This window comes from Apiospora marii, assembly GCF_038362585.1.
Source record: "Apiospora marii strain CBS 49790 chromosome Unknown utg000013l_segment0_segment0, whole genome shotgun sequence".
Classification (NCBI taxonomy): Eukaryota; Fungi; Ascomycota; class Sordariomycetes; order Amphisphaeriales; family Apiosporaceae; genus Apiospora; species Apiospora marii.
In genome coordinates, this window is record NW_027117384.1 from 1,067,426 (window position 1) to 1,093,579 (window position 26,154).

General features: G+C 55.5%; 12 protein-coding genes across 12 annotated transcripts; 6 read left to right on the top strand and 6 right to left on the bottom strand.

Moving 5' to 3' along the window:
* Window positions 1–1,126: 1,126 nt before the first annotated feature.
* On the top strand, window positions 1,127–2,552 carry PG985_015472 (uncharacterized protein; the record flags this gene model as incomplete). The annotated part of the gene is made up of 3 exons (XM_066835238.1): window positions 1,127–1,224; window positions 1,283–2,392; window positions 2,456–2,552. 3 exons carry the CDS (start codon window positions 1,127–1,129, stop codon window positions 2,550–2,552), a joined length of 1,305 nt encoding a protein of 434 aa, XP_066676441.1.
* A 747-nt stretch (window positions 2,553–3,299) lies between these two features.
* On the top strand, window positions 3,300–6,341 carry PG985_015473 (uncharacterized protein; the record flags this gene model as incomplete). Its single annotated transcript, XM_066835239.1, has 1 exon — window positions 3,300–6,341. One exon carries the CDS (start codon window positions 3,300–3,302, stop codon window positions 6,339–6,341), a length of 3,042 nt encoding a protein of 1,013 aa, XP_066676442.1.
* A 911-nt stretch (window positions 6,342–7,252) lies between these two features.
* PG985_015474 (uncharacterized protein) lies at window positions 7,253–8,061 on the bottom strand (the record flags this gene model as incomplete). The annotated part of the gene is made up of 2 exons (XM_066835240.1): window positions 7,253–7,650; window positions 7,749–8,061. The coding sequence occupies 2 exons, from the start codon at window positions 8,059–8,061 to the stop codon at window positions 7,253–7,255; spliced, it is 711 nt and encodes a 236-aa protein (XP_066676443.1).
* Window positions 8,062–8,687: 626 nt separating this feature from the next.
* Window positions 8,688–10,640, bottom strand: PG985_015475 (uncharacterized protein; the record flags this gene model as incomplete). The annotated part of the gene is made up of 1 exon (XM_066835241.1): window positions 8,688–10,640. One exon carries the CDS (start codon window positions 10,638–10,640, stop codon window positions 8,688–8,690), a length of 1,953 nt encoding a protein of 650 aa, XP_066676444.1.
* A 629-nt stretch (window positions 10,641–11,269) lies between these two features.
* On the top strand, window positions 11,270–11,800 carry PG985_015476 (uncharacterized protein; the record flags this gene model as incomplete). Its single annotated transcript, XM_066835242.1, has 1 exon — window positions 11,270–11,800. One exon carries the CDS (start codon window positions 11,270–11,272, stop codon window positions 11,798–11,800), a length of 531 nt encoding a protein of 176 aa, XP_066676445.1.
* Window positions 11,801–12,297: 497 nt separating this feature from the next.
* PG985_015477 (21 kDa subunit of NADH dehydrogenase) lies at window positions 12,298–13,115 on the bottom strand (the record flags this gene model as incomplete). The annotated part of the gene is made up of 3 exons (XM_066835243.1): window positions 12,298–12,322; window positions 12,401–12,927; window positions 13,062–13,115. 3 exons carry the CDS (start codon window positions 13,113–13,115, stop codon window positions 12,298–12,300), a joined length of 606 nt encoding a protein of 201 aa, XP_066676446.1.
* A 630-nt stretch (window positions 13,116–13,745) lies between these two features.
* Window positions 13,746–14,670, bottom strand: PG985_015478 (Prohibitin; the record flags this gene model as incomplete). Its single annotated transcript, XM_066835244.1, has 2 exons — window positions 13,746–14,255; window positions 14,347–14,670. 2 exons carry the CDS (start codon window positions 14,668–14,670, stop codon window positions 13,746–13,748), a joined length of 834 nt encoding a protein of 277 aa, XP_066676447.1.
* A 466-nt stretch (window positions 14,671–15,136) lies between these two features.
* On the top strand, window positions 15,137–15,855 carry PG985_015479 (UcrQ family protein; the record flags this gene model as incomplete). The annotated part of the gene is made up of 4 exons (XM_066835245.1): window positions 15,137–15,195; window positions 15,310–15,335; window positions 15,545–15,722; window positions 15,801–15,855. 4 exons carry the CDS (start codon window positions 15,137–15,139, stop codon window positions 15,853–15,855), a joined length of 318 nt encoding a protein of 105 aa, XP_066676448.1.
* A 447-nt stretch (window positions 15,856–16,302) lies between these two features.
* Window positions 16,303–19,699, bottom strand: PG985_015480 (uncharacterized protein; the record flags this gene model as incomplete). Its single annotated transcript, XM_066835246.1, has 2 exons — window positions 16,303–17,193; window positions 17,255–19,699. 2 exons carry the CDS (start codon window positions 19,697–19,699, stop codon window positions 16,303–16,305), a joined length of 3,336 nt encoding a protein of 1,111 aa, XP_066676449.1.
* Window positions 19,700–21,112: 1,413 nt separating this feature from the next.
* On the top strand, window positions 21,113–22,628 carry PG985_015481 (serine esterase-domain-containing protein; the record flags this gene model as incomplete). The annotated part of the gene is made up of 3 exons (XM_066835247.1): window positions 21,113–21,169; window positions 21,297–21,596; window positions 21,672–22,628. 3 exons carry the CDS (start codon window positions 21,113–21,115, stop codon window positions 22,626–22,628), a joined length of 1,314 nt encoding a protein of 437 aa, XP_066676450.1.
* Window positions 22,629–23,235: 607 nt separating this feature from the next.
* Window positions 23,236–24,582, top strand: PG985_015482 (DNA glycosylase; the record flags this gene model as incomplete). The annotated part of the gene is made up of 1 exon (XM_066835248.1): window positions 23,236–24,582. The coding sequence occupies one exon, from the start codon at window positions 23,236–23,238 to the stop codon at window positions 24,580–24,582; it is 1,347 nt and encodes a 448-aa protein (XP_066676451.1).
* Window positions 24,583–25,345: 763 nt separating this feature from the next.
* On the bottom strand, window positions 25,346–25,719 carry PG985_015483 (an1-type zinc finger protein; the record flags this gene model as incomplete). The annotated part of the gene is made up of 2 exons (XM_066835249.1): window positions 25,346–25,420; window positions 25,555–25,719. 2 exons carry the CDS (start codon window positions 25,717–25,719, stop codon window positions 25,346–25,348), a joined length of 240 nt encoding a protein of 79 aa, XP_066676452.1.
* Window positions 25,720–26,154: the final 435 nt, after the last annotated feature.

The following is a 26,154-nucleotide window of genomic DNA, read 5'->3' on the forward strand; positions in this document are numbered from 1 at the left end:
GGTTTATGTAAGTGTGTATTTGGGATTTTATGGTGACTGTAACCGTGACCTTTGACCGTGACCGTGACCGTGACTGAAGGCCGATAGTCGTTCGATTCAGCAGGTGCCTTCAGCTCTCTACCTTGTAAGTGCAGACCCGTCCTGGAAACGTTGAATCGTTCAATATACCTAGCCAGTTTTTCCCGAATTGAGGGACGGAGGTGAGCAGTGAGAGAACCGAGCCCTGGAAGTCTGGCTAGTCAGGGCCGTCAAAAACTCTACTCGTACGAAGGCAGGCATGCACTATGTATGCACTACGTAGGCGACTTAGACGCCAGTGAAGGCTCCCCCAAAAAGGGTGTGTCGCAAACCACATTCAGCCAGGCAGTGCATATTTGTGCCCAAGCAGCTGCCTTTGGGCATATGGTGGAGGAGATAGCGACCGGTTGAGCAGCCATGCAGCACACAAAAAGGTGCGGTTACTCCGTACAAGTGTGCATGATTGAAGCTGCAGAAACGACAAGTCGTTGCACTGTTACCTGCTGCTTTCTACTAATAGTTCTGCCAGTCATATGTCACCCAGAAATGCTCTCTGGGATAACCAGCGTCATGGCCAGAACCGCCAGCCTATCACGCACGCCCCAATGAGCCTCCTTCTCGGCTTCCAAAAAGAAGAACTGGGTACTTGCCCGTAACCCCTCGAACCACGACCCGGCTAACCCACCCAGGCAAGAGCTGCAAGTAACCCTGGGCGCAAAAGCCCCCCCACATACAATCAATTCGATTCTTTCTTTCACGCCTTCATCGGCCTTCTTTAATTGTTAGTGCCGACACTGTCGATTGAGTCACAATCTCGAGTGCCTGAATTTGAATTTCCTCACTGCATGCTGAATGCACACATAGACCTTACTCTTAACCTCTCCGGTCGACTGCACTCCCCCTTGGCTATTCCCAGTCAGTCTCCTCTAGAACTAAAAAAGAAACATTTTCATATCAGGTCCATCATACCCCACGTCCGGACCATACGCTTGTTGCGCCGTGCTCCTCGCCTCGTCTTACTCAACAACCGCCGACTCGATTGAAAACCCCAGATCTATTCTTTCCACCGACACGTCTAGTGCATATACAACCCTCGATACGCCCAAGGATGGCTCCCCCAAAAGGAGGCTATGCGCCTACCTTGGACAAGTTCCTAGACACCTTGAAGGGCAGACCTTTGGAGGCATCCATTGAGTCTCTTGTCTCGTAAGCACTGCGTAAACACCAGCCCTTGCCTCCAGAACTGACATCTATCGGGTGCCAGTCTTCTGAAGCGACGACAGATCCAAGGCTCCGAACCATGCGCTCTTGCGACAGCCCACATTCTGCTCCAGGTGGTGGTCATGGACAAATACACAGACGTCAACCAGCTACTGGCACGGATCCAGGGCGTAGCCCGAAGACTGGTGGCTGCCCAGCCCCGCGAGCTGGTTATAGGCAACATTGTGCGTCGTGTGCTAGGCCTGATCCGCGACGAAGCCCTTGAGAATCGCAACGAGGCCGGAAGCGATGAGAGCATCTCGTCTCCGGTCCGCGATGCATCCCCTCCGCCCATGAGTGCCTCGGTCTCGTCTCTCAACGAGGCTGCCCCGTTAGCAAAGATGGGGCGCCCCGGCTTGATGAATGCCTTGACGAGGACGCAGTCCATGTTCAACCTCTTGGCCGACCCGGATACCACACCACCCATCTGGTCGACAGGTGCATCGCCGGCCCCCGGGTCTGGCGTGTCGACACCGATGGCCGATCCGCAGTCGACGGACGTGAAAGCCCTCCGCTCCGAGGTCATTGATGGCATTGAGGAGATTATGGACGAGATCAGACAGGTGGACGAGCAGGTGCAAGCGTACTCGGACATCATCATCCACCCCGGCGACTATATCTTGGTCCACCAGCCATGCAAGACAGTACAGAGATTCCTGACCAGGTCCAAGAGGAAGTGCACCGTCTTCCTTGCTGTGGACCCGTCCGCACACCCCGCCGAGGACCCCTACGCATCGTTTCGAAAATCCATGGCAGCGACTGGTTCTGTCGTGGTCAACATCATGAACACTGGCCTCATGGCTTACATGTCGCGGGTCAACAAGGTCATTCTCAGTGCTCGCGCGATCATGGGCACCGGCAGTGTCTTGGTAGATGGTGGTGCCTCGGTCATTGCGCGAGCTGCCCGAGAACTCGGCCGCACAGTGATCGTCATTGGGGGCGTTTACAAGCTCAGTCCGGATAACCAGATAGACCAGGAGACTGCAACGGAATGGGGCAACCCATCGAAATATGTCAACTACTCGGACGGGCGCATGGTAGGTCAGGTTACCGTCAAAACAGCCGTTTCCGAGTTTGTACCGTCGGAGTTGGTGAACACTTATATCACAAATCTGTAAGTCGAGTCCTCCCTTTGAAGCCCTTTGTGAATTGGGCTGTTACTAACACGTGGGATTAGTGGGGCACATTCGCGCGACCATCTGCATGCGATCGTCAACGATCATTACAAAGAGGCGGATATTGAATTCGACCTGTACGGGACAATACGTAAATAAACCAAAACGCAAATAAAATGACCACGCAACAATCCGTTTTGCATGGCGGGATGAGGCTGGTGTAACTCGACAAGCCGCGTGGCAAGTGCTCGACGAGGACAATCTCGGGGGGTGTCATGTCTTGGACCAATCAAAGCCGAGTTGGGTTGACTCACCTCACGATACCAAAAGTGCATCGACTGTCAACGGCCGCGTCACCTGCAGCTAGATTCGCAAGCAGCCATCGGCCGATTGGGTGGCTCAGCCAGTCAGCCTCTGCCTGGTGTAGCCTGTTCAGGACCCCGCGGATGAGCTATACTGAGGTGGGCTTGCAAATAAGCTTCATTGATGGATCCCCCGCGTCAGTGGGCCCGCCGCCTGGGCTTAGCTCCTGTCCGGCCCTGGTCGTTGTGGCCTTAGCGGCTTACTTGGTGATGGTTGGGACGGCCAGAGAGAGAAGCAGACCACTGTTGAGCCACCTACCTAATAAGACTCGTTAGGCAGCCCATACGTAAGCTGCGACATCAATACTTTCTTCCTCTCTCTGTCTCTCCAGCTCAAATAAAATAGTAAGCAAAGCAATAGATTAAAAAAAAAAAATCACAACCAGTAACACATTACTATATTACGACAGTTTTCCTTTCCCTACTCCGTGAACACTCGACCACTCCCCCTTTCCTTTCTATTTAACCCACCCAGAAACATATATACACTTTCTGTCCCACACTTCAGCCGTAGCGACCTATACCCGCTATGCAACCTCCCATCATGGAGCCTTGCGACAATGATGTCCCTCCTCCTCCATATTCGGAGACGGATATATACTCAAACTCTCCATCCCGCTCGCCCATTGTACCACGTAGTGGCTCAATTGCTCACGCCGACGACGCATCCATAGCAGCTTCGTCATCGCACAGCAACATCATCTACACGCCACCAGAGACACCCAGAGAATCGCATTACAACTTCTCAGGCGGTGACGACCTGGGGACCACTACTTCGGCTCAAGCATACTTCGAGTCGCGACCCGTGGCCAGCCCCTTCGCGGGCTCAGAGCTTGTTCATGTTGTCACGTATCAGGAAAATGCCACCCCGGCTGACTATCCCTATCCAGCATGGGCAGCCTCGCACCAGACCACGGAACAGGATTGGCACACCTTCGTCAACTACCTGATCCCAGACCATGCGCTGTCTGTCAATGCTCAAGTTCTGGACCGCAAAATGCACGCCGAAGAGCATGATCGGCCGACCAGCGAGACTGGTCGCGAGATCGAAGAAGCACAGGTCAGCCAGATCAAGTCGTCCGCAGATGGCGCAACTCCGCGCCGGCGTAATTTTGACGAGACCCTTTCCACCGTCATCGAATGGAACCAGGGTTTCTTTGGTCCCCGTGGAGTGGCCATACGTCTTGACCCACCATCCAGCTCTCCCAGGGTTCCCGGAGGCTGGAACAACTCGTTCGACGCTGTCGATGCCGCCAACCGCCCTCCCCTGGATAGATCCCCGCAGCAGCAACAACAGCAGCAAGGGCCCCCTGGTGGATTTGGCGGTCTTTTCGGACCTTCTCGTTTCAACATGGAAGCAAACGGCAACGGCATCCGGTTTGGTAACATTTCCGTTAATGGCGATCGTGTTTCTATTGGCCGTTCTTTCCACGTTGATAGCAATGGAGTTAGATGGGGTGAGCATGCTGCCGGGGACCAGAACCGTTCACCCCCTTTCGGCACTCGCGGCGGTCATGGTAGCCCCGCGGACGGGCTCAGCCATGGCCATTGGGAAGACCATGGCTGTGGACGCGAAATGGGTCGAGGCCGAGGACGCGGCCGCGGCAGGCACCATTCTGGAGGCGGCCGGGCGCGCTCCTCATCATCCAGCTCAGCCTCCAGCGATGACTCGGTATCCTCATCCGACTCGGATTCTTCCCTTGGCTCGTTGCCCGACTGGGACGACCTGAAAGACTCCCAGCTCCCCGTCGTGAAACAATCCGTCTCGCAGTGGGTGCAGGACAGCGGCCACCCCGTCTCCAAGGCGGAGTTCAAGCGAGTCAAGGCCGAGATCAAGGCCGCCAAGTCGGCCAAGGTGAAGGGCCCCGCCGATGCCGCTCAGAGAGACGAGGTCAAGCGCTTGCTCGCTGAGTGGAAGGAGGTCAAGAAGTCGCAGAAGGCGATGCGCAAGCTGGCCAGGAAGGAGAAGAAGGCACAGAAGAAGAACAAGAAGAAGGAGCACAAGGCGCGCAGGAACGCCGAAAGGGGCGAACACAGGCGCGAGAAGAGGGAGCGTCGCCGGTCTGAGCGAGAATGTCGTAGGGGAGGCCCGCCCGCACCACCGCCCGGTGCAGCCGACGGCCCTGGGCCCGGCTTCGGCATGGCTGGGATATCAGGAGTTGTACCAGGATTCCCTATGCCGCCTCACGGCGGCCCTCCGCATCATGGGGGGCCACCTCATCGTGGGCATCACCACCATGGGGCTCCGCACCATCACGGGCCTCCACCTCCTGGACCGGGCCCATTCGGCTTCGGGCCTGGGAGAGCGGGCGGTCCAGGCTTTCTGAGCGGCATGGGGCTCTTTGGCGGCCCGTCAGCGAGACAGGCTTCCGGCGGTTCTGGAAATTGGGACGAGCAATCGCGATACGACGACCCAAACATACCTTACAGCGACGAAAAAGCCAAGGAGGCTGGAGAGGAAGCAGAAGCCGCAAAGGAGGCGGCCACGGATCGAGCCCAAGAAGCCCGGGAACAGGCTTCGCGAGAGCGACAAGCGGCATTGGAGACGGCCCAACAAGCCCGAGATCACGCTGAATCCGTGCGGCAGTCGGGGCTGGCCAGCGCGCAAGAGGCCAGAGCACGAGCCCAGGCAACTCGGGATACTCACCTAGCGAATGCCCAAGCATCGCGGGACGCTGCACTGGCAAATGCTCAGCAGGCCCGCGAGAGCGCTTACCGGTCACGGGACGCTGCCCTGGCTAACGCGCAAGAGGCCAGGGATAGAGGTCAGGCAGCTCGAGATGCTGCCCTCATAAATGCGCAAGAGGCCAGGGACAGAGGCCAGGCAGCTAGGGATGCCGCTCTGGCGAATGCGCAAGAGGCAAGAGACGCAGGCCAACTGGCACGGGACGCTGCCCTGACGAACGCGCACGCAACGCGGGATGCGGCCCTCCGCAATGCCGAGGCGTCCCGCGAGAGAGGAATCAACCAGGGAAGGGAGGCAGCAAACCAGGGGAGGGAGACAGCGCGTGCTTGGGGCGGCGGAGGCGGCTGGTCATCCTTCGGCCTCGACCGGGCCTTCGACGCGCGGCAGAACGCCCGCGAATGGGTCCGGGCTGCCCGAGAGACGGCCATGCGCCGTGCGTGGAGTACGACGTCGGGAGCAGAGGCGCATGCGGATGCGGCACGCCAGCATGCCCGCCACACTGCTGCTACTGCTGCTGCCGCCGAACGAGGCGTGCCGGCTTCCGCTGCTGATGACGGCGGCGACGTGGTCGGTGGTGGTCAGGAAACGGGTGTTGTATGTGACGACACCAGCCACCCGGTGGAAAAGAAGTACGAGCTCCTCGGCACTCTCGAGTCGGAGCTCGAGGCCAAGCTGAGTAACCTGCGCCGACTGGAGCAGACCGTTCAGGCCGAGGGCGTCGCCGCCGCCCAAGCCGGGAGCGGAGATTACAAGCTGCAGACTCCATCGCAACAAGAGTATGAGAGGCTGGGCACCGACATCGACGAGATGAGCAGGAGGATCGAGGCGCTGAGGCTGGAGGCGGACGAGGAGTTCGCGCGCGAGTTGGCAGAAGACGAGGCGGGTGCTACGAGGCCTTGAGAATGTAAAACACCGAGGGGAAATACAATGAGCGGGGGCAGGGACGGTTTCGACGTTGGACTGGCCCCCTGGTGAAGGACATTAATGACTTGATGACAACCAATGGCTTCTGCTGATTTGCAGTTTTTCTGTATACCATACCATGTAAACCCGAAAAGGGGGAGGTAGTCTATTTCCGCCTCCCAAAATATTATTTATCTGTAAAGGAATGAAAACACGAAACCAACGAGATGCAGAAACTATTACTTCACAATCTTGTGCGTGGGAAGATATGTACAGACTTTGCTGCAACCTGGATATCTTTTCTCTGTGTGACCTCCCAAAACTATGTTGATTCTCAGGCTGTATTGTGTAAGAGGGTAATTTGCCCCTTTCCACATAGCCAACTAACTGTCTGATCTCTCCAGATACAGCGGCAAGGTTACATCTTTCACCACCTTCGCCAAGCATCACAATCCGTAGATCTGGGAAGAAGTGGCATTTTGGGAATTCGTGTCATTTTCTTAGTATTTATTCATTCATCGTAGTCCTTGACCGGCTGCCTGCCTTTCTAACGCATATAACACTCAATGGTATCTAGCGGACCATTTTCTTTTCTTTTCTGTCTATTCCTTCCCGGCGATAATGGAGTTGGGCACATATGAGTGTACATGCCTCCCTTTTTGCCCATATCTCAACTTTACTTGCAGCAAATAGTAGTTCTTGCGCCTGTCTCCCGCCCCCTTTGTTCAGGGGAAAAAAAGGCCACATCAGCCATCAGCGGCAGGTTTTCCTTCCCGCTTACCCCGTGACGACAACCCCAGGCTCGACAGCCCGATTCTCGGCTGGAAGCCGGCAGTGGGCCGATAGTGCTGCTCGGTAGTAGCGAAGGAGGAGGCGGAGGAGGAGGGCCCGTGTCGCAAACATCCGTCCTAAGGATGCTTGCTCTCGTCCTTCTCGACCAGACCCGCGACGCCGAGCGGCCGGCCGACCTTAACTTTGCGCTTGGTCTCCTTGGGCCGCGAGGGTATCTGCTTGCCCTCGTCGCCAGCCTTGCCCACGTCGCCGACTGGTTCGCCCTCGTCTCCGGCCTCGGAGGCGTCGTCGTCGGAGTCGTCGGCCCCGCCCGCGAAGGCGGCCACCTGCTCCTTGATCGAGGACAGGTCCAGCTTCATGCAGTGGGCGTCCTCGCCGTCGGCGTAGTACTTCTCCTCGATCTTCTCGCGGTCGAAGCCCAGGGTCTTGGAGTAGAGGTGGATGGCGGCCTTGTTGGAGACGCGCACGTGCAGGGAGACGTACTGGGCGCCAAAGGTCTCGACCATTGCTAATTCTGTGATTTGGGGGTTGTGGTCAGCCCTACTCTTTTTGCTCTTTCTTCTTCTTTTTTCGTTCCTGGTAACATGCACTATGTAGCGGAAATAAACGTACGACTTTGCCTCATGAGTTTCTCGGCGATGCCCAGCTTGCGGTGGGTGCGCATGACGGAGAGACTGGTGATGTGGCCGTGCTGGATGCCGTCGGTAGGCTCCTCCTCCATCTTGGCCAGGACGTAGCCGACGATCTTGGGGTAGTCGTAGGGGGTCTTCTTGGGGCGCGAGACATCGACGGCGACATAGGACAGCTGGGGCCAGGACAGGGCGTGGTAGAGGTAGTACTTCATGAAGTAGTTCTCGGGCAGGTTCTCGAGGTTGGCATGCTGGATCAGCGGCAGGTCGCTGGACCTCAGCAGGCGAATATCCATGTTGGGCTGTGGAAGGTTCGGTTTCGCGAGAGAGAGTGGAAAGAGGCGATGACGGAGTTGGGCGGCGGCGGCTCAATTAAGCGAGTAGGTAGGTTGAGCTGTAAAGTCTTCAAGTCGGAGTTACAGTATGTGGGATGGGTTCAATTGTGGTCGGATGGTGGGGTTGGAGGTTGCTGGCGGGCGATCCACTTAACGCAAGCAAGCACTTCCAGGGAGCTACGTAGGCAGGTAGGCTTCTTTCTATAGCAACGCGGGGCTATATCATCGACAAATTACATGGTTGTTTTTTCCAGGGACTTGGGTTTCATTTCTCATGCCAATTGATGACCGCCTTCTGATGCCATATAAACAGGAAGCCTATAGTTGCAATTGCAATACTCGTACCGCCTGCTTTCCATTGCTGCCTACAAGTACATCTCAAAAAGCAATAGCGTAGATTTCTTCCTCACTTTTCCCCCTTCTTCTTCTTCTTCTTCTGGCCTCATCCTCTATTCTTTACTTGTTGAAAATGATGCACATAGAGTGACAGGCACACGGAGTTCGGCTTTGATCCTCCCATGGCCGAGCCCTATTCATCTACCTAGACTGTTTCCGAACGCCGAGCCCAATGAACCTTTTTAACCCCCTTATTCTGTCTTGGGGGCTGTTGATTCAGGAACCGTGCTTGCGCTGGTGGTCAAGGGGCCCTCCTTGTCCAGTGCCTTCTCACGGATAGGCAGGTTCTTCACGGTGCCATCCATCTCCGGCTTCTCGGACTTGGCTCCGGCCTCGGCCGCCTTCTTCTCCGCCTTTCGCGCCTTCTTGCGCTCCTTGTCCTCCTGCTTCTTCTTCTTGGCTGCTTCCTCGGCTGCCCGGGTCGCCTGGGTACCACCAAACCTCTCTCTCCACTCAGCCACCTTCTTGTCATCTATCCTCGAGAAAAGGTAAGCTGCCTTGGCAATCTGGTGTCCAGGCTTGATGGCCTCCGTGTCGAACGTGTTAGGAATCGAGGCAAGGGGCGCGTTCAGCTGCTCCATAAGAGCAGTAGAGGTGGAGGGCATGTACGGGGACGAGATGGACGCAAGGAGACCGCAGAGGTTCAGGGCCAAACCAATGACCGTCTTTGTCCTCTCGGGGTGATCGTTGAGAGCAGCATTGTCCAGGCGGTATTGCAGCAGGTTGTTGCCCTTGGAGCTGATCTCAAGCACCTTCTTGATACCAGACCTCAGGTGGACCTCCTCCATGAGATCATTGTATTCCTTAAGAGCGCCGTTGACCTCAGCGATCCATGCAGGGAAGTCGAAGCTCTCGTCAGTGTACGAGGCGGAGAAGTCGGGGACCTTGCCCTCGAACTTGGCGTTGACAAACTTGATCACGCGGTTGCAGAAGTTGCCAAAGTTGGCCAACAGTTCGTTGTTGTTGGCGGCAACAAAGTCGGCCCACATGAACTGCGTGTCGCCAGTCTCGGGTCGGCTGGCCAGCAGGTAGTATCGCCACACCGACGGGGGAATGCCCGTCTCCTTGGCCTGGTCTCCAAACACGCCCACGCCTCGCGACTTGGAGAACTTGGTGTTCTCGTAGTTGAGGTACTCGCAGGTCGAGATGGTGTTGAGCTGGGTCCACTTGTCGTTGGTGCCTATTTGCGAACCAGGGAAAATGACAGTGTGGAAGGGGACGTTGTCCTTGCCCATGAACTGGTAGAGCTTGACATCCTCGGGGTTGCGCCACCACTGCTCCCACTCGTCCGTGTAGTTGGCCGTGATGCTGGGGTAACCGATGCAGGCATCGAACCACACGTACATGACCTTGTTCTCGAAGCCCTTGAGCGGCACAGGCACACCCCACTTGAGATCTCGGGTGATGCTTCGGCCCTCCAGTCCTCTCTCCAGCCACGACTTTGTGATGGCGATACCGTTGGACGACCACTTGCCCTCCGTGCTCGACTTCTCCACCCACTTGACGATCTCGGGCGACAGCTTGTCCAGCCGCAGAAAGATGTGAGTAGTGTCCTTGGGGACAGGGGTGGTGTTGTCCACCTTGCACTTGGGGTTGATCAGCTCCAGGGGGTCGAGCAGCTGGCCGCACTTGTCGCATTGATCACCGCGGGCATCGTCATACTGACACTTGGGGCATGTTCCCTCGACGAAGCGGTCGGCCAAGAAAGCCTTGTGGTCGGGGTGTTCGCAGTAGGGCTGGGTGGTGGTGCGCTCCTCGAGGTAGCCGTTCTTGTGGAGCTTCAGGAAGATATCCTGGACGATCTCGGTCTGCTTGGGCGTGGTGGTGCGGCCGAAGTAGTCGAAGCCCAGCTCGAACCAGTCGTAGATCTCCTTGTGTTTGGCGTGGAACTCGTCGCACAGCTGCTGGGGCGTTTGCTTGGTCTCGAGGGCCTTGGTCTCGGTGGCAGTGCCGTACTCGTCGGTACCGCAGATGAACAGGGTTGGGCGGTTCCTCAGCTTGCTGTACCTGGAGAAGACATCGGCACTGAGCAGCGAGCCGATGATGTTGCCGAGATGGGGAACATTGTTCACGTAGGGCAATGCGCTGGTGATGAGGATGTTCTCCTTTCCCTTCTCGGGGAGGATGACGTTGGGCGTCGCCATGTTTGCTGGCCTTTTATTCGGTTATGACAGCACTCTCGTAGAGTCAGTCAATCAATGGATGGCGGGGTATATCGCAGTAAGTGAGCCTGCGTGTGGGAGAAGTGGGTTCCCTAGGAATGTAAAAAAAGATGTGAGTGAGCGAAGCGCAACAGAGGAATTGGCAGTATATGGCCAACTAGCGTCTTCTGTCTGACTCACAAACGAGCGGTTCTCGGGAATGAGAATGACTGGGTCTTTTTTTACTCTTTTCGTATGGCCTACAAGACAGAAGAAAAAGCCAGAACTGGAAGTCAGAATAAGTCGGGCGAGTAATTGGGCCAGTCCCTTGGGTATCTGAGCGGGCGAGTTTATGGCGGGGTGAGCAGCAAAAAGATATGCCCCTCCATTGGATCAGCGCGCGTACTGGGTACCTGCGACCCGTAGACTCCATTGGTTGAGCGTTCGGACTTGGATAAGTCACAAGTATGTGAGAAATGCAGATGTGCCTATTAGTCATTCTGAAATTTCACGATTTTCAGCTGTGATATTTGATTTCTTTGTATTGTTTCATACGAAACTTAAAAGGCGTTTGTGAATATTTTCATCACAAATCGGAACTTTCGTCCAATAATTGGATGTTCAGTGAGACCATGGCGTCAGATCCCTTCGACGATGTCATGAACCTCGAGGACCAATACTACGACCAGGGGTACAAGCTAGGACATGACGATGGGTCTCAAGCCGGCAAGGTCGAAGGCCGCTCAGTAGGCCTGAAGAAGGGCTATGAGAAGTTCGTGGAAGCCGGCCGGCTGCAAAGCAAAGCCGTCGTCTGGGCCAACCGCATCCCGAACATGCAAAAGACCCAAGCCAAGGGAAATGCGCCACAGCAATTGTCAGAGGGCGCCCAGAGCCAGGAACCGGGTAGAAACAGCAGCATGACAAGTCTGCCGCCCATCAGCAATAGCAATGCGCGACTGGAGAAGAACATCACGTCACTCTACGCGCTGGTGGAACCTGGTACCCTGTCTACGGAGAATACGGACGAAGCAGTCAACGACTTTGACGACCGTTTCAAGAGGGCTCAGGGGAAGCTGAAGATCGTCGAAAGGGGCATTGGCGAGGAAAGCGAGAGGGCCAATCCAGATAAGAGTACCGTCGGGCCAGCACGGAATGAGATATGAACAAAGCCCGGCCATCAGCTCAATCCTACGAGTCCGCACGCTCACATCATGGATTATTTACTCTGAACTTTGAGCCAGGACTGCTGAAATATGCCAACTTGCAAAGCCACATTTCCATTGCCTTGAAAGGCAGGAAGTTGCCCATCGGGCAATAGTGGCCCAGGTTTTTGCAGCCAAAAGCCCCCTATCAACATAGGTTAGGGGTCACAATGTCATCGGCGCTGGAAAGCAAAGAGTACGAAGACTCCCATCTCCAGTACTTGGGGGCGAGAGCGCATGCCTTGTTTCCGCAACATTGCTTGGATCGGCTGCACAGCCGATCCAAGCGACTCGGAACTGCGGCATATACAGACACAGGAAAGGTCCAAGGAATGAAAAGGCGGCCATTTCGGTCAAATAAGTGCTTAGGTCACAATGAAAATCTATACCATCTTCTGCTAGGTTATGTATGTACACTGTCTTTGCCTTCATTTAACCATCTCGCTGCCCTGCATCGTCTATTTGAATGTCCGGCAAGGGTATCTGAGAGAAATGTTAGTAAGCCTGTTTCCCAATTGATACTCGGGGGTTTGCCGTAGAGATTGGAAAGAGCGAACGTACCCATCGCCGTAAGTCTGGTCCTCGAGCAGCTCGTACTCCTTGACCTCCCAGGCACCGCTGTTGTCGGCCTTGAGCGCCTGGCCGCTGGGCATGGGCGGCAGCCCGTTGACGAACAGGTCGGCGGCGGCGGTCATGACGCCCTGCTTGCCCTTCTGCTCGAAGAACTCGGCGAGGCCCTTCTGCTGGCCCTCCTCCCGGGCGACCGCTAGCGCCTTCTCGCCGGCCTCGCCCACCAGCTCCTGCTTCGGGCTCGCGGCCGAGCCGACGCCCAGCAGCGCCACGGCGTCGCCCTGGTTCACAAACGACAGCGTCGGGTACGCGCGCCGCGCGTCCCGCTTCCAGTACGGGTTGTCGGCGATGTCGCCCGCGGGGATGGTGACGGGATCGTCGTACGACATCGGGTCCGTACCGCCGGGGGTCGGGAAGCGGTAGGTCGGGTTCAGGGGAACACCGCTGCTGCGGTTGGGGTCGATGGCGAAGGCGCGGCGGACGCGTGCCCAGACGCCGGTCGGCTCGAGTGTGTATTTCTACAGGGGCATTCTCATGTTAGAGTGCTGCCGCTACTTTATCCCAGCGTGGGAAATGAGGAAGTGAGTGAGGGAGTAGCAGCCTGCGAGACCCATTGGGTCGCCGGACTTGGGCGAAGGTCGGCAGATCTCACCTGGCTAATGCTCACTGCGCCTCCGGCAGCTTTGGCTACTGCTTTGGAGGCCATGGTGGCTGATTTGACGCGGCAATTCGGGTTGGTAATTGAGATGCTCGTCTTGACGTTGAGCTTGGTTGGATGTTCAAAGCAGGCCGAGCTTCGGTAAATGAACCGAGAATTTGCCGGTCCACCTTTGGATGTGGTCACCCAAAGTGCAACTATGCGACTCAACTGAACACTTCAGATCAGAGATGAAGAAATTTATAATTTTCGGAGTTGCGAACTATTAAGAAAGCATACTTATATTTTACAATTTCGGTATTGATCTCTGTTTTCATTGCATCATGGATGGATAGTCAAAAATGCTGGCTGCCTGGCTGCATCTTACAGGACGAGAGCACATTGCCAAGCATCCACCTTCTATCCGTAACTTGAGCTCCCTTCAACGACCGATTGACTCCATGAATTGGTTGATTTATTATCATTTGAATTGAGAGTAGTTGAGTAATGCTTGCTTTAACACCGCATTGATGATCCCCTGCAATTGCAGTACAATACAGACATGATGGTGACTAATAGCACATATTATTCGTATCGTAACCCGAAGCGGAGAATCGGGGTCATCACTCCCTAATATACAACGCCAAAGACCCTTTCGTTTTGTCTAGCTGGCACACCTCTCGTTTAAAAATTAACACCTTAGGCCTTTCCTACCGAGAGCAGGAACTGGCCGTTGCCGTTCTTTCCACTGGGCAGGTAGGCGACGTTGGGGTTCGTCGCCAGCGTCTGCGCAATCTCTCTGCTGGCCTCGATTCTTCGGAGCTGCAGCAGACCGTCACCCGCCTTGGCAATAGCCTTACTAATGGTCTCGGCGCTTTCGGCTTCACCCTCGGCGCGGATGACGTTGGCTTGACGCTCTTGCTCGGCCTTCTCGACGATGAAGCGCGCACGCTCGGCGTCCTGCTGGGCGATCTGCTTCTGCTCGACGGCCTTGGTGAACTCCTTACCGAAGGTCATGTGTGTAATAGAGACATCCTCGAGTGCGATGTTGAACTCGGATGCGCGCTTCATCAGGTCTGACCGGATGCGGTTGGAAACAGCTTCACGCTGTGTGATGAGTTCCGCGGCATCGAACTGGGCGACAATAGACTTCAAGACTTCGTTACCGATAGAGGGCAAGACTCTCTCATCGTAATCCGTGCCAAGATTCTGTCGTATCATGTTAGTCAACGCAATTTGCTGTAGACACCAAAACCTAGCCAGCGCATGAAGCGCAGCTGCTTCCTCAATGTCGGCGTACCTGGTAGATCTTAGGCAGTGACTTGACTTCTGGCCGGTGCAGCACTCGCAGCGTCAAGCTGACCATCTGCAGATCCTTGCTACCCGTCGTCGTGGCGATGTTGCGCGGCTTGGTTCGGACGTCGAAGTGGATGGATCGTTGTAACCAGGGAACCAGGAAATGTGTGCCCTCGCTGACGACCTCCTCCTTCACACCCTGCAATCTGTCGAAGATGACGGCTCTGGTTCCTCCACGGACATCGTACATAGCCTGCTGGGCCAGGGCAACTGCGCCAAACATGGGCAAGCCGAAGCGGTAGACGGCATTGAGCATACGGGCCTCCATTTTGGCGGCGAGGTTCGGGAGCTGGAGCTGGGTGTGATTAAGAAATCAACTCTTATTTCGGGCTCAGAGGACACTGTCGTGGGCCTTTTTGTGCAGCTGCCGGCGAATTCTCAAATTGAAGCTGGGGAACTGACTGAAGCTGGAGCTCTTTCGATGATGGGTGGATTGCTTGCCGATGGGGCCATTGCTTCTGGTTCTAAGCTGGACCCCGCTAACCTTCTTCAGGCCTGGCGTAGCGGAAGAACCCAAAAAGCAGAAAGCTCGGGCGCTGCTGGATTTCTCTCGGAACAACCTTTCACTCTCTTTGCCCCAAAAAGAGTCTAACCGCTTTCGGATAGATTCAAGCTCTCCCGGATTCGCGCCTTGCCTGGGACTTTTGAACGTCGCAAACCTCCTGCTTCATACGACACACTGCCCATCTCAATTGATAACCCTCGACCCGTCAATTGACTATATCTCGACCAAGATGAGACCTACTCAGATGCTCCGCGCCGGAGGCGGCGAAGAGGTTGGCAAGTACGGAAAGTAAGTAATACCGTGCCCCCAAAACAGCTGAGGCTTTTTGCTTCGGCAATATCTCACACCCCCATGGCGACGACGTCTACACCCAACAGACATGGGCTAACCTCACTTCGATAGGTACCTCGGTGGCTGGGGTAACTTTGGTAAGTGACAAATTCCGAACGATACGCTTCAATGCTCGGCACTTCGACCACGATGATCCGTTTACCCCGAACCCGATTTTTTCTTCGAAATGGAGACCGACACGGCCTACGGCAGCACATGCCCCGACATGGATTTGAATCGGAATAGAGACGACGCAGCTACATTGGCCCCGGGGCACAGAAAGGCTGACAGCATGGAAATTTCACAGGCGGCTCCAAGCAGCGCGGCATCATCACCTACGGCCTGAGCGCCAACCGACAGAACCCTCTGGCCGGCGCCGCCCACGCCGCCATCTTCAACAGCTGGCGCCGATTCCGCGGCCAGGTCCTCTACGTCGCCCCCCCTATGATCTTCTTCTACTACGTCATGGACTGGGCCATCGAGAGGTACGGATACACACAACAAACACCCCCCTTCGAACAAATGAACCAGGAACATATGACACAACTGACACGAAAACGCAGAAACCACTACCTGAACTCCAAGCACGGCCGACACGAGTTGGGCGATGCCGAGTAAGCTTGTTCACGCACATCACGGGCTTATTCGAGAGAGGGAGAGGAACGAGAAAGAGAACGCTGTGTGGATGTATAGATCAACACGTGTATACCATTAGACTGGGGTCCCTTCATAGGATACCAAAAATAAAACTCGTTCAGTTTAACTAAAATAACCCCCCCCCCCATTTGTTCCTTGCATTTTTCTGTCTAAGATTGTATGATGTTGGTGAGGTTTGTTGGGCGAAGCACTAGAATTGGGCCAACTATATCATTTGATTTTAGTTAGGACCTCTCATGGTAGTAAAGTTATTGATCAATTCTTGGTGCCAAATGATTTCTCAGCCGGAAAGCTATCTGTGGTATTACGTGATTCCGAACATATTTTTACGCAAGCCATTAACGCCGTCGAATGCACACTCTTCCCTCCCCTGCCTTCCCTAGTCGTTCTCATAAACCAGGCTTATCCTCACAGGATGATGCTGTCCGCCTGCTCGAGCCACAGATTGGCCAGGTCCTTGGTCAGGCCGAGCCGGATTCTCTTGAGGATATCCGACGCGGAGCTACCGGCCAGCACCTCCGTCCGCCAGTCCCAGCTCCTCTTGATGGGCCCCTTGAGCACACCGCTGTTGCGTATCGACTTGTGCAGCTGGGAAGCCACCATCGAGCTACCGGTCATGACGAAACTGCCGCCAAGGGACGAGTTCGACATCTTCATCAAATCGCCCGGCGTGGATCCCTTCCCTTGACCCGACGATAGGACGATCTGGAAGAACGCATCCGCCGCCTCGTAGACCCTGGAGCCGACTGTCTCGATATCTTCGACGGCTTTGAGAAGAGTGTCAATCTGTTCCAGAGTAATCACTGTAGGATTTTGGTTGACGAATATAGATGCTTCACCGAGCAAAGCAAGGATGAAATCCTCACTAACAACGGCGTCACGTGTATCGTCGTACAGACCACCGCGAATATTGTCGTCGGCACTGGCAACGACAAATGTCAAAGCGGTTGCTGCTTGTTGGCGGCGTGCCAAGGAGACGGATGTGCTCTTGCCGTTGCCGTCTCGCAATTCGTAGAACTTTCGTAGTGTGGCATATCCACTAAGCATCTTGCCCAACAGCTCGGCTGCCTCCAAGTCTTGCTTCGCAAACTGTTCCAGTATCGTGGTGCGTTCATGGAGAAGACTCTTTAGCCTGGCGTCCAACTCACTGTCAGGTGGGTATGTGGTCGACTCGGCGAGAGAAATGGACATGAGCCCGTTAAGCACGTCTCGAATCTTTCCGGGGCGATGAGCCAGGGCGTAGTACCACAGCATCTCTCCAAAACGGAAGGTATCTTTCTTGAGCACGTCGCCATATTTCTAGTTTTCGTTAGTATATATGGTAATTTCAGTTGGAGAGCAGATAAACAACAAAACTTACCTCAGCCGTATCTTCGGCGAAGTTGATCATGCCGAGATCATTAAGGAGCGCCCAAATCTTGTCCACAGTCTTGTGGCTGTCAGGCTCGATCTTCTCGAGAATGTCGTGCAACAGATCGTTGACCAAATCCTCGGAACGTTCGGGGGAGTCCATCCGGCCGACGATTTGCACGGCCATTTCCCACCCGTCGCGAGTGACCCGGGTCACGACGCCGCCTCTCTTCTTGACCGATCCCGTAAGCTGCTTGATGTCGTTAAGACCGCGCGCGTACGAGACGAGTGTGGAGTCCTTTACGCCATCTTGGTTTCCTGAGGCCATGCTCTGGTTCATGCCAAGTACTTCGAGGTCATCTGCATCGAAATTATCCATGGAGATGAGGTTCTGTGGCTCAGGCGCAGGTAACCAGCGACCCAACGAAGCGACCTCGGCAACAGAAGACGAGATGGGTAGAGACCATGAGCTCAGGAATCCCACAACACCATCAATGTTGCCCTCGAAAACGCTAGAAATGCAGACTTCGACGGAGTCTAGTCCGTTGAAGTGGAAGTCCGATTCCATAGCTGCATGGAAACAGCGCGCCAACCGGTCCAATGCATCATCCTTCAACGAGGGGGGCTCGCCCATGATAGACTGGGTTCGCGACAAGCCCAACCGGCCCTTATGATGACCATCATCCCACCAGCCCATTAGGCCGATTGTGGCCTCGCACCAATCTTGAGCTCCTGCCGTAATGGCCTCGACGTCGCCCACAAGAATAGAGTAGAGTGATTGCAGGGACTCGTAAACATCCCAAGGCAGGCGGCTTTGGGCCTTGCGGGCGAGTCTTGCCATGGCGCCATGGCCGACTCCGGAATCACCAAAGTCGGAGCCACCAAATTCGGAGCCACCAAAGCGGCTCGACGGGGGCGGGGGCTGGTCCTTGCCCTCGGCGAACTGGACAAGGTTCTCCTTTGCTGCCGTGGCCTTCAGGCGGAACAAAGTCCAGTTGCTCTCTTGAATATCCCAGTTGGAATCGGCCACGGCTGGGCATAGCTCCAGAATGTGGCAAGCATCTTCAATGACCTTCTCGATATTTCTCAGGGGTTGGCCCGTGTAGGCAGGATCTCCGCGGGATCCCTTCCTGACTTGGTTCCACCCAGCATTACGAAGTAGCTTGACAGCTGCCTTGACGTCGCCACGAATCAGCGACATGTATATAGCTTGCCAAAAGAGACCATGCGATGCTGGACTTGGTCGGTGGGCGAGGATGCTGTCCACTTGGCCATCACTAGGATTGTGATACTCCTCCTGCCACTCAAACAGTGTCTGCGGCAACGTCATTGGCTTGAAGTTTCCAAACGCGTCCTCTTCGGGAGGTGCATGATGGATACGGAAGACCATGGCGGCTATCCACGAAGCCTTCTCGAATGCGCTTGCATTGGGCCCAGGGCCAATAGTCGCACCATGTTCTTCGTTGCTCTTGGGCAATAACTTGGCGTGCGGCTCCCATACATCTCGAACCAGGCAATCCGCTGCTCCAGCCAGAGTCATATCCAGCTTGTCGGTGTCATCTTCGGCGCCTACACCCTCGTCGTACAAGCGGGCGATAATCTCCTCGGTTTGAAGGATAAGGCTGTGTGGTTCAGATATCCGGGCATGGCCAAGCTGAGTGAAGAGATCTTTGGCGACAGCCGAGTACTTGGAGTCCCTGCGCCGGCCGAAAAGGGACCGCATTGACGAGGCACGGAAAATGTCGCCGGCCTCCTTCTGCATTCGTTGGTTCGCAGCGGGCGTGCCCATCAAGAGATCCATGGTGTCTCCCCCGCCAAGGAAATTACCGCTGTAGTCGGTGGCCTCCATCTCTCTCACCAAGTCATCTTCAATGTCGTAGTCAGCCTCGCCTTCATCCTCCACCATTGCGTCGACGTCGTCGGATTCTCCGTCGGCGTCCTCCTCATCGTCAAATTCTTCGTCTTCCTGTGCACCCATGATGTCGTCATCCCGGTCGTCGCCTTCGTCATCGTCGTCGTCGTCTTCGTCGTCGTCGGAATCGAAGTGCATACCGAAAGTGCCCGACTGCGTAGCGGGCGCCGCGTTGTCAACGTCGTCGTCAGAATCTTCCAGGTCGTCTAACACGGAATAGGAATGCTTTCCAAGCCCCGAGGGTTGTCTGGTGGTCGTACTGCCTCGAAGGGAGCTGCCCAAGGGAGGGTTGGGGGTTCTGCGAGTCTTGGAAGCGCCGCCGAGGTTTGGTCGTCCGAAGTTGGGAGCCTTGATCTTGCCTGCCATGGTCCCAATAGAGCTTGTTAGATAGGAAGGGGAAGGATCACCCATAGGAGTATAGGAAGGGGCCGAAGACGGCGGCGGTTGGCCAGCCGGAGTAGTAGAGGGGTGCTCGCCATTGTTGTGTGCCTGTTTCCTTTCCGGAGTGGCGGGCGAGCTGAACTCGGGCAATCGATACGACATGGCGATGGGTTATTGGGGCGATACGGTAGGTACGATGTTTTGATCAACAGGCCGGGGACACCTCTGCAAGATGTTTATGTCGTGCTGATCTGCCGCATGCGAAAAGGAAGGGATGCGCTGGGATCCGGATGGTGACTACGGCCACCTCAGCTGCGTGGTTGCGTTGCGCCGAAATATCAGCGTTGGACAAATTTATTTACTAGGTAGAGTCGCGAGACTGGGCCGCATCAAATTGCTTGACTGAAGCTTGACGCGGTTGGTTTAGTCGGTGCACGTTTTAGTACCTCCCGTCGCCGACTCTTGAGCTGCGAGTGGAGGCCAAGAGGTACCTCATGTACCTAACCTAGGTCCCTCAACTCAGTTACCGCCTGCAGCTTTGGCTGCAGAGACAGACATCGAGAGCACAGGCTTTTTTTATTGGCTCAAATTCCATTGACAGCAATTGGACAGGCTTCCCAAAAAGAACTTGACGAAATTGACACCGCCTACATGCATCATTGATGCACTTCAACGACCAATGTCGGATTGCCATTGGCAAGCCTTTATTTTTATGTTGACTTACAAGATGACATGTGCAAGCCTGGAAAACCCGAGGCAGCAAAGAGAGATCAAGATGGAGCCCAGCTCTACCACCAGCTAGTTCATGGCCAAGCCAGACTGCGACCTACCTGACCTGCCTCCCTGCCAGACATCAGGATTAGGTAGTTCCATATAAGATCGACAAAAAAGATCTTGCTGTGCTGTCGTCAATGGATGGGCCTTTGTGGTCAGTGTAGTAGTCCAGTAATAAATCTGCTGAAACTGTACCTGCTTTGTATGCTGCCCCCGAGGCACCGTTAGATTTCGATGCCCCTTTTAATTCGGGCCTTCGATGCCTCAATTCCTCTCGCGAGATCGATGATACGCCTTCCGGGCACCGGATCAATCAATTAGCCCGCTCTGGCCCATCTGCGATCTTTGACGCCATCATCAGTCCACGTCGTGCAAGCTCTCAGCTCAGCCCTGCAGTTAATGAATTGGTGAATCAGTCAACTTTCCACCTTACCAAGCCCCAATTGCTGAGCCCACCCGTCCTGCCGCTGTCATACGTAACGCCCCCCAGAGCTTCGGGTTTCCTTATATCACGACCGCCGAGAGACCCTAGCTCCGAAATGTCTTAACCCCTTGCTTGAAGCCTACATACATCCAATTGCGAAAGGGAGCCCTTTTTTTGTTTTGTATTGCATTTGCCTTGTCTAACCTCCCTAGTGTGCGACGGGCAACTAGCTGCTTTCCAAAAAGCCTCTACAGGCCTTTCTCAAAACCACCAAGCTGCGTATACTTGTCTTTTGCATGCTGGCCTTTTGTCCGCCTCCTTTTTGAGGATCCCATACACGAACGAACCCCCAAGAGAATCACCGAAGCATGGCAGCCATGGATTACAGTGGTGGCAGCATCAAGGCGGACCATCTCTGCGTAGTGGTACACGGAGTAAGTCCTACGCTCGCTACCTACCCCTTACCTCATCATTGTCACATGTGTTACACGGCGACATGCACTCACCACCAAGATACGGAGTACGCGATCGGTCGCTAACAGTATTCCGCTTGCGCATTAGTTATGGGGCAACCCCAACCATATGAAGACCGTGGCCAAGACATTGCGAGACGCCTATTCCGACGACAAACTCTACATCCTACTCGCCAAGCGCAACAGCGGCAGTTCCACCTACGATGGCATCGAGCGAGGAGGCGAGCGCGTCTGCGAAGAGATCCAAGAAGAGATCAAGAAGATCAAGGCGAACGGCGGCAACATCACGAAACTCAGCGTAGTAGGCTACTCCCTGGGCGGGTTGGTGTCCCGTTATGCCGTGGGTTTGCTTCATGCCAAGGGCGTCCTGGACGAACTCCGACCGATGGTACGTGGAATATTCGCGCTCTGTCTTGTTGGCTCTGCTGCTGCTGTGTCTTGATACTGACACTTTTGGCCACAGAACTTCACAACGTTTGCCTCCCCACACCTCGGTGTGCGGTCGCCTCTGCGCGGGTGGCACAATCATGTCTGGAACGTACTGGGCGCGCGCACATTGTCCATGTCGGGCAGACAGCTGTTCACCATCGACAACTTCCGCGAAACCGGCAAGGCATTGCTCACCATCATGTCCGACCCGGATTCGATCTTCATGCAGGGCCTTTCCAGGTTCAAGCGCAAGACCCTTTATGCGAATATCGCCCACGACCGGAGCGTCCCTTACTATACGGCCTGCATTGCCAAGACGGACCCCTATCGGGACTTGGAGCGTGTCAAGTTCAACTACGTACCCGGCTACGAAGAGGTCGTCTTGGATCCCATCAACCCCGTCCGACCCAGCCTCAAACCTGACGGCATGACGTTCGAGGCGCTGACCAACAAGGGCTGGTGGTATCTCCGGAACGCTCCCAAAATCACGCTCATCGCGGTCCTCGTGCCCATTGCCATCATCGGGTACCTGATCAACTCGGTCGTTCAGAACTCACGTAGTTCGAAGCGGATCAAGCTGTACGAGAGCGGTCTCGCGGGCATCGAGCCCGGCAAGTACCGCGTACCCATCATGATGCAGGAGCTGCAGCAGAGAGTGGAAGGCGCCTACGAAGACATCAACAACTCCCAGCATCAGGAATATCTGGCCTCCTCCGATGACGAGAACGAGCGCGAGATGAACGAGAGGGATCGCAAGACGCTGGCCCGAGAGCGCCGCATGTCGCATCCACAATGGCCAACGCTGGCTCTGGCGCCGTATCAGTTTGACATGATCAACAACCTGGACAGCTTGGGGTGGCACAAGTACCCCGTCTATCTGCGCAAGAACCACCATACGCATGCCGCCATCATTGTCCGAATGGAGAAGCCCTCGTTTGTGGAGGGCTATACCGTCATGAAACACTGGATCAAGGAGGAATTCCAGATGTAACATGCACCGGTGAAACGCACGCCGTCTTTGGTTATTTTGGCGCTCATAGCATAGCGAAGGTGTTTTCGGGAGTACGCGTGGCAACGTGGGTAACACAGACTCAGTTTTTGCAGGGGTATATATATATATGTATACCAAGGGGCAACTTTTGGGTAGAGGACTTAATATAGACAGACAAACTAGATTGTAGAGTAGATATTATAGAGCTTTTACTTTGTTGATCACTGCAGCATATTTTCTACTTGCCACTTACCGACTTACATGACATACTACCTGCATGTCCGTGATTTGCTTATGACCTCACCCCCCTATATTCTGCATTGCCAAATGCAGACGCAACAATATCCATCCAAATGGGTAAGGGTGGACCCCTACCGCTAATCTGCAGGGATGTTTGTAGCGTGCATAAACCTGGAAGCTACCCCGATCCAGAGAAACGTGGGCCCCAGAACCCTTTTTCCACTGTACTTACTCGCCTATGTAGATCTGCGATCGCGGAACTGCACTGCAAGCTACCTGAAGCTCTCAGCTCAACATGCTACGCCATGCATGACACTTGAGGACTTCGTCGCGATCATTTCAGGCCACTGCTAGACTGCTCGGTGCAATGTCGCCAGCGGCATCTTCTCCTCCCCCAGAGCTGCGTCGGATAACGCGAGGCTCGCTGGCCCGATTCGCGTACCAGAGCGACGCGACATCCTCGTCCAAAGAGAACAAGAATGCGACTGCAGCGCCGCAAGTCACCGATATCGAAGATGCTATATCCGGCGATAGTGCAACGACACGCAAGCGAAAGCGCGCCGTAGTCTCATCTTCCACTACAACGAAGCGCGGGGGCAAGTCGTCGTCGACGACGGTCAAGAAAGAAGAGGAGACCGAGGAAGACGAAGACGACAAGAAGAATGCTGTCGCGCCATCTGCCACCCCGAACCGACGCGCCGCCCGCAAACCGGCTCGCAAAGTCATCGACCCCGACACCCAGACCGCGACGGTCGCGCCGCCCTCGGACTGGGAAGAGATGTACGACCTCGTGAAAGCGATGCGGCTGACGGGCCCCGCGAAAGACGCCGCCGTCGACACCATGGGCTGCGAGCGCCTGGCCCTGCCGACGGCCTCGCCGCGGGACCAGCGCCTGCACACGCTCGTCGCCCTCATGCTGTCCTCGCAGACCAAGGACACCACCAACGCCGTCGCCATGCGGCGCCTGCAGACGGAGCTGCCGCCGCACGCGCCGGGCGCCCCCGCCGGCCTGAACCTCGCCAACCTGCTGGCGGTGGAGCCGGCGACGCTCAACGAGCTGATCTGGGCCGTCGGCTTCCACAACAACAAGACCAAGTACCTCAAGCAAACGGCCGAGCTCCTGCGCGACCGCTGGGCCGGCGACATCCCCGACAGCATCGCGGGCCTGACGTCGCTGCCGGGCGTGGGGCCCAAGATGGCCCACCTGTGCCTGAGCTCGGCGTGGGGGCGGACCGAGGGCATCGGCGTCGACGTGCACGTCCACCGCATCACGAACCTGTGGGGGTGGCACAAGACCAAGACGCCCGAGGAGACGCGCCTGGCCCTGCAGGCCTGGCTGCCCCGGGACCGCTGGCGCGAGATCAATTGGCTGCTCGTCGGCTTCGGCCAGAAGGTCTGCCTGCCCGTCGGCCGCCGCTGCGGCGACTGCGAGCTCGGCCTCCGGGGCCTGTGCAAGGCCGCCGAGAGGGGCAAGGTGATCCAGGGGCGCAAGGCACGGGAGGAGACCGCGGCGATCAAGGTGGAGGCGCACGTCAAAGCGGAAGGTGGGGACGAAGACGGGCTGGTCATTAAGGAGGAGCATATCAAACGGGAAGAAGAAGAGGTTGGGTCCATGGACGCGATCGTCAACGAACCCAAGAAAGAGGATACGGACGAAAAAGGTACCAGTCCGAAATTACCACCGACGAAGCAGAGAAGGACACGCCGGGGTTGATACGATATGTAATAATTAGTATATGGAGAAGAGCATGTACAATATTAGGTCACGGAGGAGTCCATTCAGGATCGACATCACGGAGTTAAGCCAGATATAAATAGTTGGAAGTTGTAATTGATATGATTGGTCGCCATACGGCTAATTTGAACTGGTATAGAACGATCAAGTCACCCAAGTCAGCACGAAGAATGGTTGCACCACTTTATAGATGGGGAAAGTAGGGGTCCCTGCATTCGTCTATATACAAATGTATGGCGGGAAGCGGTGTGGCGGCAACGCTTCCGCAATGGGGAAGCCCCATCATAACACCTCCCTTGATGGGCTTCGAGATGATCGCAGGTCTCAAGAATTAAACCACCTGCGCCTCGCAATAGTAAAAAAACATCCAATGAGCCTCAACGTGTAACGTGGCTCCAAATTTCCCTAAGACGCCATGCGATCCAGTGTAAATGGTACAATAGCTGGCGAAGAAAACGCCAGGTGTAACATCCGCTTCACGGCTGCCCGCAGATAGCTGAGCGCGGTGATTCGTGTGTCGGGGATGTCACGATGTAAGGGGGGAGAAGTTAGTGGTGTGATGTGTGTATGTTTGTGTGTGGCGTTCGTCGGTCCCGCCTCCGGGTTGGGCATCTTTGTCTTTCGAAAGACGCAGCAAATCGATGGCGGGAGTAATGAGCGTTGGGTACGTATGCCCCCCGCTCCATGGTGCCCAAGGCGTAATAGGTAAGGTAGAAAGAACCATTCGGAGATGGGCCCGTCTTTATGCGACCTTGATCACTTGCGTTCGCTCGGACTCGAGTTGAGCAGCATTCCGGTCGTGGGACTCTTTCCTGCACTGTACAGATTCGAGAGAGAGTTAGCCAAGGATTCTTCATCACTGTCGCTGAGCACCTCATCGAGACCAACCGCCCACCAAGGGACGCCGGCAAGCAGTAGATAGAAATCGTCGTCCTGGCTGGTGATACTTACGTCTTCGAGACCGGAGCACTTGTGGTCCTCGGGTAACCGGTGCTTGGCGCAGTAGTGGCCGGAGCAGAATCCGCAGTCACCAAACATCCGCTGTGCTGCCTCCTTGCACGCAGGCTCGGACTGGCCGGCGACCTTGAAAGTGCACTTGATCTTCTTGGGAGCCATCTTGACGTCTGGTCGTGAAATCGTTCGCTCACAAAGACTGGTTGCGATAGGTGGTGTGGATGGTGAGTGTTCGATCGAACGACAACTGGTAGCGTAGTACGAGTCGAGGATGTGGTAGTTGTGGTGATGGTGGTGTGGTTGACGCCGCTAGCAGATAAGTGTGGTGGTGGCTGCGTTGTTGGGAGGGATGCGTAGGCAGAGAGAGTTGAAGGGAAGGAAGATGATGAATGGGTGGGATGGAGGATAATAAAGCGGAAAGAGAAAAAGGGATTCGCGGGTTGGAGAGGTATGAGGCAAAGGCCTTTTAATAATAGAGTAGGCAGGCAGGCACGGGAGTCAAGCCGGTAAGCTGTAACCTGGTGGAGAAAGATGCAAGTCTAGGGTGGCCAGGACCATGACCGGGACCAGGACATGGACATGGACCAGTCGAAGGGG